Source organism: Elaeis guineensis, chromosome 12 (assembly GCF_000442705.2).
Source record: "Elaeis guineensis isolate ETL-2024a chromosome 12, EG11, whole genome shotgun sequence".
Classification (NCBI taxonomy): Eukaryota; Viridiplantae; Streptophyta; class Magnoliopsida; order Arecales; family Arecaceae; genus Elaeis; species Elaeis guineensis.
In genome coordinates this window covers 4,586,761-4,604,119 of record NC_026004.2, presented here as the reverse complement: position 1 = coordinate 4,604,119, position 17,359 = coordinate 4,586,761, and the positions used below count along the sequence as shown (strand labels likewise).

Below are 17,359 nucleotides of genomic sequence, written 5' to 3'. Positions count from 1 at the left end.
CTTGGCGAGATTCTCCAGGCTGATCCAGAGCTGCTCGCGTTCGCCCTCGAGCTCGGCGTCCATCTCACAAAACCTTGGTCTGACCGCCTCCATGCAATTTGATTTTTGAAGTTAAGCTATCCAGGACAAATGAATCGTGGTCCAATCCAACTCATTTGCATTCTTAAACTTCATATAAAAAAGAAGGCAACCGGGAAGTCCTGTGCACCTTCTCGTATAAATTTGAACCCATGCCCGTGGTCCCCTCCAAAGTCTTATTTCGGAGCACCTGCGCACTCCTTTTGATGCACGCCAACCGTGCGGAAGCCGGCATGCAAGTCAAATTTTCTGCTCTTAAAACGCCCAAAGGGAGGTCCCAGTCTTCTCACGCTTCACCCTCGGTCTCTTATTTTGTCCGTTCCACAATTTTGCCACTCCCCTGCGAGATCCGGGACGCAAGAATAGAGGACGGTGGGAATTCCGTCATTCCATCCACCTTCGGTCTTCCTCTCGTCGGTGGATCGGTGGTGCTCGATTTCTCCAACAATCCCCGCTTCCTTCTCACCAATCAATCATTCCGGCGATCCAGATCTATTTCCAAGGTAAAAATTTCAAGCTCGATCCAGATCGCAGTGTGGCATTGTACTTTATTTCTGTTTTGATTTGATCCAATTCCAAACTTGGGTATAGAATTAGCTTAATCTTCGTGCAGTTAAGAAAAGATGTGTGTGGATTTAAGAACTTGAAGCGAGAGCTTATGCATATAATTCCGGATCCACAAACGTAAAGGGAAGCCACAGATTAAGAAATCAACGTCGAAGCAGTGTGATCTTGGTCTTTATTCTTTTCGGTTTTCTTTCTTTTGTTTCTGCCCTTTTTGATGCATCAGAGTAAACGAATTTTTTAGGATTATGCTTTATTTTCCTACTATTGCTGTTCTTTTTATAAATATGTGCGATACTTCATCTTTAGGTCCATGCAAATCACAGGGACCCCGGACCCTGCCTCGGAATATATATTTAGATGCAAAGCCATATTCTTTTAAATAAGCTAAAGAAAAGTCGATGGCTTGCTGGTTCAATTATGGATATCAGAATTTTGGTATTTAATTATATATACTTTAGTCTCAAGATCAAATTAGAGATTTTTTGTCTCTGAGAGAATTACTTGTTAACAAGCATTTGGTGTGAGCCCATACTTTTTATTCCCCTTGTGAAAAGGTGTCGACCTACCTGGTTCATTTTATGAAATGCAAAAGAATCACCTAAACAACCAGCACGAAGGTTGTCAAGAGGATTATGTTGGAATGTTGATAGTAAAAAACTTTAATACTTTGCTACAGTTGAATAGGCCTCTGGAAGTAACCTTACTGTTCTGAAGTTAGTCTTATCAGGAGAACTTTATGAATTTGCATGAAATGGTTGACTTGTTAATCGGGTCATTGATGTATTAGCTCCTAATAGTTTGACATTGTTGTGGAGCCACTTCTGTTAATATGCGAGGAACCTTACAACATGGGGGATTGTTCATTTTATGCAACAATTCACTCTGGCTTGTAACTTATGTTTTTCTTGCCATCAGAATCACAATTTGATATTGTCTTGGAGAACAATTTTTTCAAATTTTTATCTTTGTGTTTTTTTATCAGCTAGTAGTAAGTAACCAGAATTTATACATTTTGCAGGCCATCTTATCTGCTAGCCTGATGCAGTTTCCAAGATTTATTTTACCAAAATAAATGAGTTATTGTCATTCATATTTCATATGCTCATGTGCTTGTTCCTTTGTTTTGACGTTTCCTTCTGTTGTGAATATCATCTTAACTTGTAAAGCTAATGATTTTGTGTGTTACATTAGCAACTGGCATGGGAGACAAAGAAGTTACTGGGGAATCAGACATCACTGCACTTTTATCTTCTGCACCTTATGATCAGTGGATTTTGATCCACTCTTCTGGTTGGTGCCCACCAGCTCGTTACAAGGTATAAGTCTCATTCTTGGATGGTCAACTTCACTTATGTTACATTACTGTCACGATTTGCTTTGCTTTTCATCTCTGTTGCTGAATATTTGTACTTTATTGGGATTTTTGTCATCTTTTTTTCACAGGAAGTGAAGTCCTAATTTGTGTTTACTGCTCAACTTATTCTTCTTCAATTTTGTAGCATGCAGCAGAAGTGGTCCAAGAAAAGCTTTATGTTGTTGGAGGGAGTCGCAATGGCCGATATCTATCAGATATTCAGGTTATTTGACCATTTAATTTTTATAATAAAGAACTTTTCTCCAGAGCATAATATATGACAAATTTCACAGGTTTTTGATTTGAGGACTTTCAAGTGGTCCACTCTAAGCCCAAAATTGGAACCAAAAAGTTCAAATTTGGAGAACATTACCTCAGAGGAAACCTTCCCAGCATCTGCAGGCCATAGTTTGGTGAGAGTTTTGATATCATGAAGCAGAACCCTGCTTTCTGTTGCAGCCATTCCCCTTTTGTGTGTGCTGCTGGTATTTACTGTAACAAGCTTAAATTTAGTTCGTTTTGTTCCTTTGCTCAGGTAAAGTGGGAAAACAAACTTCTGGTTGTTGCTGGATATTCCAAGGAACCGTTGGATACTGTGACAGGTTTGTTCCTATAAAGAAGTCCTACTTTAATATCACTTTTTCAATTATATACACCAACCTCTATGTTTGTATCTGCATACAAAATTACGGTCTATGTAATTGTGTTTGGAGTTTTTGAAATTATTCTAGTTCATTGATCCAATTTCCCTGTCCTTGGACATATTTGTGATTTAACACGACCTTTATGTTTGGATTGCAGTTTGGTCAATTGATCTAGAAACACACTACTACTCTGTTGTACCGACCAATGGGAAAATACCAGTAAGATGCAAACCCTAAATCCTGATGCTCGACTATCACATAAATCCTTTTAAAATTCTTAGTCTTATATTTATTCAAAGTATATTGGGAAGATGTAGTCTTGTCTTTATATGAGAGAGGAGAACTTAGTAACTTATGGAAATTTTTGGATATATATCTGTTTCTTTTGTACCAGACAGCTCGAGGGGGTCAATCTGTAACTTTGGTTGGCTCCAAATTGATTATGTTCGGTGGAGAAGACCGTAGGAGGAAGCTACTGAATGACCTCCATATTCTTGACTTGAAGACTATGACATGGGATATATTGGAGGCAAAGTAAGCATTTAATTCATTATCTGTATTAAAAACAATGTATCAGGAGGATCACTGTATTTGTTTCCTTCTCTTACATAGGAAAATATATCCAGCACCAAGATTTGATCACATAGCTGCAGTGCATGCTGACCAATATCTTCTGATCTTTGGTGGTTCTTCTCATTCAACCTGTTTCAATGATCTTCATTTACTTGACTTGCACAGTGTAAGTTACTGGTTTTTATTTTGGATCAATATGGTCATATGGTTCTTAGCTTCTGTCACAGAATATAGAATGTACCTGTAATGAGTTGGCTATCTTAACATTAACCTCTGTGCCATATATAATGCAGAAATGTGGTCAAAGTATGATTTATTGAAGTTTTAAAATTTTTTCCATGCAACTTAGTCTGATGTTAAAACTTTATATGTTGGTGTGAGATCATGGCCCAGGCATCATTTTGCAGGATAGGGCCGGGCAACTAAACCAATCATACTGGTTGGCGAGTAGAGAAACCTATTTTATTGGTTAGGCACACTAAGCTCGTTTGCTGGAGGAGCTACTTCCAAGATTAGACTTGTCAAGAAAGGGTGAAAATCAAGGTTGATATCAAGAATCATATTCATATTTTCAGGACAGATTATTAATCAAAGAGGAAAATTGGTCACCAACCCAGAGTGGGGGTGGCTAAGTAGCTTCCAAAATATATCAAGACTCATACATCTGTTTTAGGTGAATTATTGTTCTTGAATCTTCTACCTTGTTAGATCTGATGGAGCTTTAATTTAAATCTTGGATAATGTTTACGTGTTAGCATCCTGGAAGTGCTGTTACTCTTCAATATTTTAAAGCCAATTAGTGTAATATGGAACTTATTATGATACAAAATTTTGAAGATGTAAAATGCTATTTTTTTTAAAAAAAACCTGATGTTGACTGAACTTTGTACAGCTCGAAGCTTTCTTCTAAAAGTAAAGAGTTTCTAGCCCAAAGAAAATGCAATAACTCTTTGATAGTTGGAGGTGTGGATCATAATATTCGTGTTTTGGCTCACAATAAAAAGATTCATATTGCAGAAATTATTCTACCCTATGAATTAGTTGTTGAAAGTATGGTGCAGTTAATCTAAACTAGGATATTATTGGGTATGGTATGCCATACTAGTCAGTATCGCTGCATCCTAGGTACACCATACCGTACTGGTACTAAACCTGTATATGTTATGGCGGCCGCACTGAGTATTGGTATGCCGAACTGACCCCAATGTCGGATGTGCAGATACTGCCCAACATGGTACCAGTACAAGATCGAGTATCGAGATTGCAAACCTTGGTATATTGACCTAAAATGGTAAGAGGGTCTGAAGATTGGTCTGGTTAAAATCAAAATTACATTTGGAACAAGGATGTAGTTGGCAATTCATGATATCAGGCAGCATTCTTCCACCTTGTCTCATAAAGAAAGAGGAGAAGAAGAAAAATAGACATTGAAGACGTTTGACTTCCTAGTAGTCCATCAATCATACTTGAGCTCTTTTATCAATTCTTCTCCTTCCATTAGTAAAACTAACATATTCTACTACTTTTATGATTTAGATGAACATGCAGTTGGTGATAGACTTGCTGGACTAGTTTAACTGACCTGTCGACTAACAGATGCATAGTATAATCATAAACTGCTTAAAACCTCATCCTTGATAAGCCAAGAATAAACTTTTAAACCCACTTCTTTACTCTCACAGTGCATCCTTCATTGTGTGTATTCTGGCATCAAAGAGTAGTTGAGTAAATATATAGATCAGTTGTTAAACAAAATACGTCTGCAGATTCACTATTCGGTGTAAAATAGGGCTGAAGTTCAAGGTATGTGCTATCATTATCATGTCACTTTTCTGCGAAGCTTTTACAGCTGAAGAAATCCTGAAATACAGGATAGAAATATGCTGTTATGGAATATTATGCAGTATAACCTGTTATGAGTGTATCCAGCGCCTTCTCAGATGAAACTACTGTTGTTTTTCTATTGGCTGTGAAGATGAGCTGAACTTATCTGCTGCATAATTAGAGGAAGATTTTCCTTGTTTCTTTTCTTTTCTTTTTTTTTTTTACTGCTCTTCATCGACTAGTAGTCTGACATTGCAGATGGAATGGTCTCGGCCAGAGACTCAGGGTACATATGTGACACCTAGGGGAGGTCATGCTGGCGCTACTGTTGATGAAAGCTGGTATATAGTTGGCGGTGGAGATAATCAAAGTGGTAATTGAATCTCTCCTGACTAGTTTTTATTTTTGCTAGGAAATATATTAATTCCTCTATTCTGCTCTTGCTTTCTATAAATTGTCAATTTGACCCTCCAAAAAAAATGTTTTCAGGTGCTACCGATACCATTGTCTTGAACACATCGAAGTTTGTGTGGTCGGTGGCCACAAGTGTAAAGCAACGAGATCCACTTGCCAGTGAGGTGAGCAATGGTTTCTTTTGACCTGGCTTGTGTGATAGCTTTATTACCATTTTAATGATCCTCTTGTTGACAGGCCTTTAGAAGCTAAAAATGGAGTAAAATTTCATCACTTTAAGATTTTGAAGGCATGAAACTTTGAAAAAGCAACATACTTCTATTTGTTTATCTCATCTTCCTATTTCTATGCCTTCTTTCTTTCCACATATGTATAAGGGCAATGTGATATTCCTCTTAATATGTTATCATACAAGTATCCAACAATTTGACAATGCCTTTGTTTGCTGGCATGAAAGTTGTCTGGCTTTCAGTGTGGACTTTTTCAAAGCTATTTATCTTGCAAAGTTGATTTCTATGCCCTTATTGAGAAGTAAAAAAGCATTATGAACTGGCTGGGTATAGCATGAGTAATTGGCAGCACTTTCTTTTCCTACTTGAGATAGTAGAGTGGCATCATTTTCTCTAGCGCATGCATTAATTGAGGTTAGTCTCTCTAATGATATACAACGTGGTGGCCAATATCAACCGCTGATTTATCTAAATAAACTCTGCAGTTAAACTTAACAACTATATTGTTATTATCAATATACACAAATGTGAACCTCAGCTCATGTTAATTATCTTGAACTTTCATCCTTCAGCAGGAGAACATACAGTACTAGTTGTTGTTAACATTGAGTGACAGCTCATGAAATGGATTTTTCCATAGCTAAATGCTGCATGGAATCGCTCACTGTCTGGTGCATGACTGCATCTAAAATATCATAACCTTATTGGTTTTTATCACTTAGCCGTGAAGTACCATGAGCACAGCCGATAAAGTTCTATTGCTGAATGATAATGGTAGCGGCAATCTGAAGGCCTTATCATACAAGCAAAACTGCAAAAAGGCATGTCTGATGTTCATAAGGGGAAAAGAGGTGCAAAACCCAAAGGTCAGGGGAGAGGAGGAGGTGGTTAGCAAGATTTGTGTTGAGAAGTGAAGCATGGGGATTTGAAAGAGGACGTTTGTTGGGAATCCCTAACTCTGTTCTATAATTTTGTTTTAATATTAAATTTAGATTTTCTCCTTTCTCTTGCCTCAGTAATTTAGCAAGATTATCTGAATGAGTAGGTGATTTAACTTATTGTCTTCTACCTTTTCTTTTTTCCTTACAGGACTTTACACAGACATGTTTATGCATGATATATGTATAACATATAAAGTATTTGATGTGTACTGTAACTTGGATGCATGTGAAAGAATAATCAATTTATTTAAGATTTTAATCATATGATAAGGCAACATCAAAATTTTTTTTTAAAAAAATGTTTTACAACATCTCTAGATCATAATTTCATGTCAACTGGTGCTTGACAGGGCCTTACTCTTTGCTCAACAACAATAGATGGGGAGAAGCTTTTAATTGCCTTTGGTGGTTACAATGGAAAGTACAACAATGAGGTATGCAATGAAATTCTCATGTACAAAGCATATATTGATGTTTAAAGCTAGCCTGAATATGATCTTGGAGGAGTAGGTTGTCTATTTGCAAAATGAAACTCAAGATTACCATTTGAAAATTGAACTGTATTAGTTATACTAAACAAGTCCTATTAATGCCACATACATGGAGTGCTTTTCAATATATTAGTTTATCAATAAAAGAAAATTCTCATTTCACAGTGGTCTTTCTTTGGTGTGCAAGTCAGTTTTGTCTCCAGGTTTCTTACATACATATCTATGCATATCTTCATATATCTACTTTTGTTTTTCTTCTTGTGAATTAGTCTATGGGTATTAGAGGCTGTACACCAAGATCCTTTTCCATCTTTTTGCCATAACCCTATTTTGAATGCATGTCATCATGTGTACTTTTTTGAACCACAATTCTGCACTTCTTCAGGTGTTTGTTTTGAAACACAAGCCAAGAGATTCAATACGTCCGAGGCTTCTTCAATCACCAGCTGCAGCTGCTGCAGCAGCTTCTGTCACTGCTGCTTATGCTGTGATAACTGCAACCGATGACAAGAACATATATACCACTACTATCAAATCAAATATCAAGGGAGCCCAAGCTGAGAGGTCTCCTGAGGTTGTTGCTGTTGACACTCATGCTATTAGTGCAGAAAAGAAGATGTTGGAGTCCAGGCTAGTGGAAGTAAGAGACGAAAACTCAAGACTACAAGCCAGTCTTGATGAGATGAACAATTCCCATACTGAATTATTAAAGGTAAATTTTCATTATGGGAGAACAATGAGTACTTTCAAGTATCTAATTGCGAATCTTCTAATTCTACTATTATCCTTGGTTAAGGAACTAAAATCAGTCCAAGGTCAACTGGCAGCTGAGAGTGCAAGATGCATGAAATTAGAGGTTGCAATAATTTCTACCTTTTATTCTGTGCTTTTGGGATGGTCTTTTGTTTAGCATTTCTGGATTTGCTGGATACCAAATGATTTATGCTTTATTTTTCTTTTTTACTCTTCCCATTGTAGGCACAAATTGCAGTGATGCAGAATAGGTTGGAAGCACTTCGTTCTATAGAGCACGAGCTTGAAGTCCTGCGGCATCAGAAATCTCAAATGGAACAAGATATGGCTGCTGCTCAGAGGAAACCATCAGGGGGTGTTTGGCAGTGGATGACTAGTTCTGCTCAGAACTTTGAAGAGTAAAAGGTAAATTCACTCCACTGCATCAGGCTAACTGTATCTCTGGGGTTGTAGGGTTGTGGTGCTGCAAGAAATGTTCTGCAATCAGATCAATTTTGTGATGCTACTCTCTCTCTTTCTCTCACTCTCTCTCATTCCTCTTTCCAACCTGTAGGCATGGTTCCATGGCACAAACATAATTTCGTGCCTATTATGTGATTCTTGAGATCTCAATCTTCTGAGTTCTGAACTATGTTCTGGTCCTTGGTTTCCCTGAACATTCTGCATATAAAATGGCAGAATAATAAAAAACCGAGCAATATGTCTCTGTCAATTTTGTGATAAATGGTGTGCTTCTGTGTCTCCAGTGTTGGAGATGGACCGGTAAGCACCTTTTTCCATTGGGTTTACCTGGATGTTTCCCTAGCTTGCCTCCCCTAGGTACTCTTGGGTTTTAAATGCTGGAGGCTTTTACATTGTCTCCTCTGAGAACCACATAGAGTGTTAGTGCCATGAGGTGGCCTCAATGAAGGGAGAAGGGAGAGCATTTTCATGGCCCCTGTTTACAATATTGCAATCGTGTCTTGAGTTGGCGGGCTAGTCTTCAACATCGTTTATTACTGCTCACTGGATAAGCTTAATCCTCTTCCACGTAATCATGTGCTTCAATAGGCCTGATAGCCCTAATTCTCATGCCTAGGGCATTCAGTGGATGTGGTTTACCTAGACATCATAATACATCAAGATACATCACCGTAGACAAGCTTTTACACTTGTGCTAGTCCAAAGCCAAGAATATGCAAAGTGTTGATCATGGGGTACTGCAAAACAACAAATGATTAGAGTGCACCATACTACTGTAAAAAGGTAAATAATATTACATGCTTTATATCTAGTGAAGCATGAGTTTAGTGACTACTTGAATGGCATTCTGGTTTTTACAGTAGAATTAAATGGTTAAAATAGGGTATTAGAATTTGTACATGACAAAACTAAACTCGTATGATGGTGTCAGAATACGCAAGAAATTTAAACTACCAACTAGATTGCAATCCTTTTTATGGTTTAGAATCAAGAAAACGAAAGAGTAAAACACAGGAGCCAACAGTGAATGGTCAGTTTGAAGGATCATCAGCCTTCATCGAGGGAGCTTAATAAATGTTATCAAAGACAAGTAGTGTAAGAGAGAATGTTTGATAAGAAGGACAAAGTGGACAATAATTGGAGTTATCATTTGCGGAATCAACAATGCGAATTACATGAGTAATAATATAATAATGAACTACTGGTGAGCTAGTTCAGTCCTCCAAGCTAGTACTAGAAAATGGAAACAAACAGCTTTTGCATGATTGGACAGATCTTCCCATGAAGGTTCTCAGGTGTGTTAGAAATTTTGAGTGTTCGTGATTTAAATTTAATCATCCTCTCTTCTCTATTTCTTTGTTATGAAACTGAATCTTTTTGGTCATGCAGGGAAATTCCAACCTAAGAAATAACTAAGCCTACACCCTAAATATCGAATCAACAATAAAATAATGCTACTTTTGGTTCCCAAGACTGAAAATGAATTGGAATGGGAATGAAAGGAATGCATAGCAAAGGAACAACAGTTATGTTCGAATTTGATATATTAATTTTCTGTATATCATTAATTTAGGAATAAAACTAATTTCATATAGTGATTGCAATAATTATTTTGGGACCCTTCTGTTATACTATGTGGACATATGATGAACTTTTAAGTAACAACCATTATTAATGTTACAATGGCCATTATATTACGTTTTTATAGTTTATTTTTATTAGTTATTATTTTTTTATTTATGTTATTTTTTACTTCAATTTTAATTAATATTTTATTTTTGGTATTTTATTTGATTATTATGATTTGTAATTCTATATTCTCTTTATTTTCTACTTTATATTTTATTAATTTTATTTGTTTGGTTTATATTCAATATTATTCATTCATGATATTGCAAATTGATTTTTTTAATTTTAAACTTATTTATTTATTTAATTTTTAATCATTTTTTTTAATTTTATTTTAATTATCATTTTGTTTGTTTTTAACATTTTCTTTTTTTTTGTTTTTATCCAATATTATCTAATAATTTGTATTTATATTTAGTGTTTTCCTTTAATATGTCTTGCAAAATGCTCATCTTTAGTATATTATACATTTTCACTATTTTCTCATAAAATGATATGTCTAATTAGAGATTAATTAAATTGTTTGTTTTTATTTTGTATCATAATTATTGATAATTAACTCATCAAATATATTATTTGTTATTATTTTATACCATAAATATTTCTAAGTAGTTAATTTCCAAAAATATCCTTCGTTCCCATTTTCATGGAAATACCATTCCTCTCATGTGAGATTGGAATTGCCATTCCGAATCATGATTCCAAAAGACACGATTCCATCATTTATGGCTACACCAAATATTGGAATATGGCCAAAGTTGAATCCCCATTCCATTCCAGCCTCTCATTTCAGTGAATCAAACGTAGCATTATCATTTCATAGCTTTTATGAACTAACCACGTTATAGACATATACTAGAATAATTGTATTGTAGAAAGATTCTTTTTTTGGTAAGTAGAAGAAATATTCTTTATTTATGAACTAGAGGCATTAAAATTCTCCTGAAGTGTAATAGTTGAGATTAGCATTGCATGGAAGTCCAAATCAATCATGAGGAGCCAAATGATGAACTTATAGAGCCCGGCAGAGGTGACAACATCATGACTGAATTTTTTTAAACCTTCCTGAAACCTTCTTGTAAAAAGAGTATTTTAGCAAACACGTTGTTCACCTTCGGCTGGTATAAACCTTGTCAACAGCGATTACAACAGGCAGACTGCATGCATATGCTTGCCATCACTGTCAGCTGGAAAATGTTGTTGTAATCTTATACATTTTTCATGAAGCTTTCAGAAGAGACTTGCTTCTGGAAGATGCATGGAAGGAGGCATTTCTAGTTACAGCAATAAAGTGAGATACAGCTGCATTTTTCAGATACATTATTCCTCACATTCATTCGATTTAGTATGAGGGATGTATTTCATTGTAGTTTTCTAGTTGGTAAGAGACCTTCACAGAAGTAAACCATACCAGGAAAACTTCTCTCCACTATGTTGTTTTCTGTTGAATTTTGATTAATATCTGTGCAATGCTTCATGCTACTTTATCTCTAAGAGAAGATGACCTCAAATTTGAGCAAGCTTTCAGGGGCTATGGACAATTACAGCATTATCTGCTTTTATTTCCATCTCATGCTATTTTTTTTTTTTATGTTTGCATTAATATGCTTATTCCTTTTACTATACATTATTAGTCAGTTCTGGATGTTTTTATGCTGATTATTTGCATGCCTGTCAATGTACACATCATGCAATTCAAAATATCCCAATATCCTGTAAAGTTTTGTTTTATTAGTGAAGCACCTTCTTATCATATGTCAGAAATTGGATAATTTTCAGGGGTCCCAGGAGACAAGAATTCATCATCAAGCACATGGTTGTATTCAGTAAGTTCTGAGGAGATTTATAATGGAAGAGGAAAGCTGCTACATCTTGGAGGAAATAGCCTGATGGTTTTGAGCCACCAACTGCTTTCTTAAGATTTTGCCTGCAGTCGATCTTGGGATGGCTTCTATGAAAGCAACTTGTTTAACCTTCTTGTAAGGAGCGACCTGATGATGTTGCCACAGGATAGCGCATGAACGTTTAGTCATGTCTACTTGAAACATTACACTAAATCAAATGCATATAGGTGAGCCATTTGTGTAGTTTAGTTGGAGGGTGCATTCCATGATAAAACCTAGATCATTATGATTATTTAAATTGTTGAATAGGACTATCATGAAAAGAAAGCAATACAAAATCCAAGATATTTCATTCATCATGTCTTATTGGTTCTATCCTAAGACGCAGTGTAGCAAGATTTGAATTACAGTGAATTGAGAGAATATGGTGATAGAGGTGTTCAATATGATCTGCATTGTGAAGGTCAGTATGACTGGGAAGTTTGTTGCAAAACTAACCAAAACTATACCATTGAAAATTTGATGAGTGTATCAAAAAAGAAAGAAAGAAAGAAAGAAGATGGGTGTATGTTATGTATCTGAATGAACAACTTTTATGTATTTCAAACCAAACATGAAGCAGGCAAGTGCAAGCTTTGCATATGATGAGTGGGAGTTGCAAACTGCCAAGCAGGTAACCCACAAAGTTGAAGCTGGCGTAGAAAAGGCAAAGAAACCTGAATGTCATTTTCTGGAAAAGTGAAAAAGGAATGGCGAGGTAGAGAAGAGGATTGCAGGGTTGAATCTGAGTATCATATGGACAGGCAGTGACTGCGTTATGAATATTTGGCAGCGAAAATTCCTGCCACATGGACACTAGGGAAAGAAAATTGTAATCTGTATAGGAGCAGACTTATACCTGAGTCGCAACAAACTGCATGACCTCTTCGCTTGTTAGTTTACTGTTAGGGGATCTCACCACATAAGCCATAGGTACTTGCCCCGCTTCTTCATCCTGAAGCCTGAAATGTATTCAACAATATTACTGGATATCATAGTGCTATAATAATGATGACGATTTAGTTGATGTTGATATGCTCACGGTATTACTGCAGCATCGAGTATGTGAGGATGGGTGAGAAGCAAGGCTTCCAACTCAGCTGGTGCCACCTGTACTTCCATATGAACATTCAGTCATTGACTTATTCTAAAACTTGGCTGTCAAAAAAAAACCTACACTTGATCTTAACTAAAAGGCCGAGAAATGTATGACTTGGTTGTCAAAAGTATGCTGTTTATCTTGATGATATCTACAAATAAAGATGCAGACGATTTTGTATATTCTCCAGCTTGTGTTTGAACCCCGAGAGATCCGGTGCAAATCGCCAGCCACTTCCATCGTGGAACAGCTAATGAGTGGACTGGCCAGGGCAGGGCATGTGCATTCCACCCAATCCAATCACCATCTGTTCCACCATACATGGATGGTTGGTCGTTGTGATGAAATTTCCAGGGACCGGAGATGCACAACGTGTAGACTGTAGGGTGGATCCCACAACCTCAAGAGGTAAGCTGAAAATTTATAGAGTGAAGCATCCTCGCAGGATTTTGGATCCCGATGCTCGTGGTTTCGGTTTACTGTGCAGTGAAAACAGGAATCTGTGCTAGAGATTTTCTGATTATTAAAATTACCATCATATTCCTAATGTGACTCTTAAAGTCTGCCCTGAAATGTAAATGGACCTGCAAGAGAAATGAAAGAATCTGCCGATTGGTACGTGGACCTAACACATCCCAGCCTGGTATATACATTTCCTATCTACTTATCTCTATGCTTTTACATAAACGAGATAAACCACAGCTATTTGTATACTTGGAAGGTGTGCTGTGTGAAATCTCTATATGACAGTCATACGACAGCATAAGAACCAGTATGTACCAGTATCAAGGCATCTCCACCACGTTAGAACCAGTATTTACCATAACGTAACAATTATTATGATCATTGTTTAAACTTTTGACCGTTTACACAGCGAAAGTTTTTTTTTTATTTTCCCGCGGATACATATATATTTCTTCCGAAACAGTAATTTTTAGATGACGTTGTTAATCAATAATATTAACTCCGCACGGTTGTTAATTATAAGAGGATAAAACTTTGGTTAAATAAATATTAAATAAGTACCTGGAAGCCTTTAACCTTGATGAGCTCCTTGATTCTATCCACGACGTACAGGTATCCGTCCTGGTCGAAATACACCAGATCGCCGGTTTTCAGCCACCCGTCACCGGCCATCGCATCCGCCGTGGCCTCGTCGTTCCCGAGATAGCCCCTCATCACGGTGGGGCCCCTCAGCCAGAGCTCCCCGACCCCGCCGGGCCCCACTCCTTTCCCCGTCCCAACCTCCACCACCCTCCCCTCGAACCCCGGCAGAAGCTGCCCCACTGCCCCCGGCCTCCCCTTCGCCTCCTCCGCCACCGCCGAAAACGTCGCCGCTCCCGCGCTCTCCGTCAGCCCGTACCCCTCCCTCAGCTCCACCCACGGGTATCGCCGCCGGAATTCCCTCCCCACGTCCGCCCCCAGTGGCGCCGCCCCCGTCCCCACCCTCCTCAGCGCGGACAAATCCCATCCGCCGCCTTTCCCGGCCTTGGTCATCGCCAGCACCACTGGCGGCACCGCCGGGATGTTGCTGACCCCGTGCTTCTCCACCGCCTGCATCATCAAGCGGAAGTCGAAGCGGGGCATCACCACGGTGGTGGCCCCCACCGCCGGCAGCCCCAGCGCGAAGAAACCCAGGCCGTACACGTGGAACATCGGGACGAACCCCAGGTGCACGTCCTCCGCCGCACCGGTCGCCTCCGCCGTCCACCTCACCAGCGCCACCATCGCGATCACGTTCGCGTGGGTCAGCACCACCCCCTTGCTCGCCCCCGTCGTCCCCGATGAGTACAGCACCACCGCGACGTCCGACTGGACCACTCCCGCCACCGGCGGCGCCGCTTCCGGGTCGCCGGCCTCCATCAGATCCTCCGCCGACAGCGGCCCGCCCACGCCGGACTCAACCGGCACCGAGCGGGTGGTGAGGATGGTGGGGACGCCGGCGGCGGTGGTCTTGTGGGCCTCCTCAGGGGCAGCGATGGCGAGCTTGGCGCCAGAGTCGCGGGCCTGCTTGGCTACTTCGGCAGCGGTATTGAGGGGGTTGGCGGTGGTGACGACAGCGCCTGCGGAGAGGACGCCGAGGACGATGGCGGGATAGAGTATGGAGTTCGGGGAAAGGAGGAGGACGACATCACCTTTCTGGATGCCGAGGGCGTGGCGGAGGGTGGCGGCGAGGGCGAGGGCGGAGCGGCGGAGGTCGGAGAAGGTGACGCGGCGGCCAGTGGCGGCGTCAACGAGGGCGATCTTAATCTCAGCGAGGTGGGGCGGGGGGAACTGGGAGAGGACGAAGGAGGCGGCGTCTAGGGCGGGGTTGGCGGGGAGTTGGTGGCACGGGCGGTGTGGCGATCGGTAGATTCCTGTGCGGGGGCAGTAGTTGCCGTTTTGAGAGTCAGGATCCGGGTGGTGTTGGTTGGCGTCCTCCTCCAACGTTGCCATTATTGGTTAATACGATAGAGGTGATCAAAGAAGATATTGGAAAATTAAAGAAGGATTGGGAGTGAGAGAATTGTGAGTTTAGCGGGAATTTGATGGGGTTTTAAATGGCGGAGGACTCGGGAGGAGGCCTTGTAGTAGCCTTTGTTGGCTTTCTGTGTAGTGGGCCATGCCAGCATTGTGATTGTGAACCTGGAATCGTCTGTTTAAGCCGTCCGAGCTCTCGTGTGATTGGTATTCTCATCTTTAGTTCTTGAAAACATTATTTTGTACATATATTACGAAGATCTGTCCCGAAAATTTTCGGGAATATACTCTTAATTCTGGGGTTTACCCGTTTTCTTTGTCAATTACAAGAATGTAGAGCCGGCAGATGATTGTCTTCAACTTCCACCGAGGTCTGGACTGGCGTACATTTTATTCTTAAAATGCTGCTGGTGCACTTCTTAAAGCACCAGACATGTATCTTAAAGCAGGATTGGTGACATTCATTATTAAAAGGAAAATATTTGCTTGCTAGTCATGAAGCCAGCCTACGTCCAACTTGAGTGATATTATATATGGTTATTATCCATGAGAATAGCTGTATAAACTTATTATTGGAGGGTATGAGTTCAGGTCCTGCAATAAACATTTTGCTACAGCAAAGTAGGAGCTAAACCAGGTCAAACCGTAATGAACCGAGTCAGGCTACATGCATGTTTTGTTGCCCGAAACTAGGCATTTAAACTCAGTTGCGTCCAGGGGAGCCCTGTTGGGTATGTGGTTGGCATGAAGTGGAAATAGAAGGAAATTCCCATATAGAACAACTTAGAGAGATGGCTCATATTGGTTTAATTGAGAAGGAGCCAAAGGCACCTAACTGAAACGGTACCCTGCTGGTCTCTGGTTACATAATCCGAAAGGCCCAACCAACACTAGCTGGGCTCCAAACTCCTAAACTCTGAGGCCCCTTTCTCGCAGCCGGTCCCGTGCCTGAAGCTAGCTGCATGCACACTAGCACGTGCTGAACTCTGGTACTCCTTGAACTGAAGTTGTTCTCCCGACTTTTGCAACGCATACTACGCATCCTGCCCCAGAATTAAAAATTTCAAGCGTATGTAGATACTGGCATGCAACGCTTCTCACGAAATTTGGTGCGATCACTGTCGTCACTAAGTGAACAACTACCGCTCATCTCGTTGGTATAATAATAAAATCAAATTTTCCTTTGACACATTTTTTAAAAGAGAAACATTAGCTATCCCTGTAAACCAATGCTCAAGCAAGCTCAAAGTTTGGCCCACTGCTCTGCCTCAGAAACCTTCTTGCATGGGAGTTGGTCAGACACTCGTCAATTCATTATAACAATCAAATGAAGCATCATCAGAACACTCTGTATTGAGATTCATGAGATGTGTCGTTCAGTGATGCTCGTGCCCATGTCATATCCGCAAGTTATTTTACGTCTCATGCATTTTTGTATGCAATGTGATGTTCATATGGCATCAAATTATTAAGCAGTCAAAAAGAGCGGCAAGGCAGTATGTTCCCATGTCAACAAGAAACAGCCGTCCTTCATTCCTACTTGGTTACCTGGCCCATGTCTAAACCTAAAGAATTGGGCGTTTCTGGCTCCAGAGAGAGGCAGGGAGAGAAATGGCCGTTTGAGTCCAAACCTCACCAATTACTCTCAGCCTCTCCTTCTTCTATGTTCTCTTTTAGCGATAAGCCAAGAGGCTAAGCTAGCTAAACATAGCTAAAGCTCAACAAAGCCCCACGCAAACACTCCCATACATAAAGCTCCAATTCCATGAGCCAAAGCACGTCTGAAAGAGCTTCTAGTGCACTCCAGTCCCTGCCGCCTATCGCTGCAGTCGCGCCATAGCATTGCCATCCCACGCTCTCCTACTGCCTGTGCTAGTGGCTTTGGTGCTCTTGGAGGCGCACACTGAAGTTGGTGTGGCCACTAGCGATCATGGTCCTATCATGAGCCATGACATGT

General features: G+C 39.9%; 2 protein-coding genes across 6 annotated transcripts; one reads left to right on the top strand and one right to left on the bottom strand.

Annotated features, from left to right (window-relative positions):
• Positions 1–336: 336 nt before the first annotated feature.
• Positions 337–12,163, top strand: LOC105055622 (acyl-CoA-binding domain-containing protein 4). Of its 4 annotated transcripts, none has more exons than XM_019854170.3 (16): positions 340–581; positions 692–802; positions 1,837–1,961; positions 2,145–2,222; positions 2,293–2,412; positions 2,535–2,601; positions 2,801–2,862; positions 3,038–3,177; positions 3,256–3,382; positions 5,299–5,413; positions 5,530–5,618; positions 6,976–7,059; positions 7,502–7,828; positions 7,913–7,972; positions 8,095–8,274; positions 11,740–12,163. In XM_019854170.3, the coding sequence occupies exons 3-15, from the start codon at positions 1,845–1,847 to the stop codon at positions 8,269–8,271; spliced, it is 1,563 nt and encodes a 520-aa protein (XP_019709729.1). In that variant the 5' UTR covers positions 340–581; positions 692–802; positions 1,837–1,844; the 3' UTR covers positions 8,272–8,274; positions 11,740–12,163. The 4 variants fall into 4 exon arrangements, with proteins under 4 accessions (XP_019709730.1, XP_019709729.1, XP_019709728.1 ...); XM_019854169.3 differs by having other exon boundaries at positions 692–813; XM_019854171.3 differs by lacking the exon at positions 692–802 and having other exon boundaries at positions 337–581; positions 11,722–12,163.
• On the bottom strand, positions 8,935–15,435 carry LOC105055657 (peroxisomal OPC-8:0-CoA ligase 1-like). Of its 2 annotated transcripts, none has more exons than XM_073247146.1 (4): positions 13,969–15,435; positions 12,886–12,953; positions 12,703–12,805; positions 8,935–9,068 (listed from the first exon to the last, which is right to left on the bottom strand). In XM_073247146.1, exons 1-4 carry the CDS (start codon positions 15,376–15,378, stop codon positions 9,015–9,017), a joined length of 1,635 nt encoding a protein of 544 aa, XP_073103247.1. In that variant the 5' UTR covers positions 15,379–15,435; the 3' UTR covers positions 8,935–9,014. The 2 variants fall into 2 exon arrangements, with proteins under 2 accessions (XP_073103247.1, XP_010935869.1); XM_010937567.4 differs by lacking the exon at positions 8,935–9,068 and adding an exon at positions 11,814–11,951.
• Positions 15,436–17,359: the final 1,924 nt, after the last annotated feature.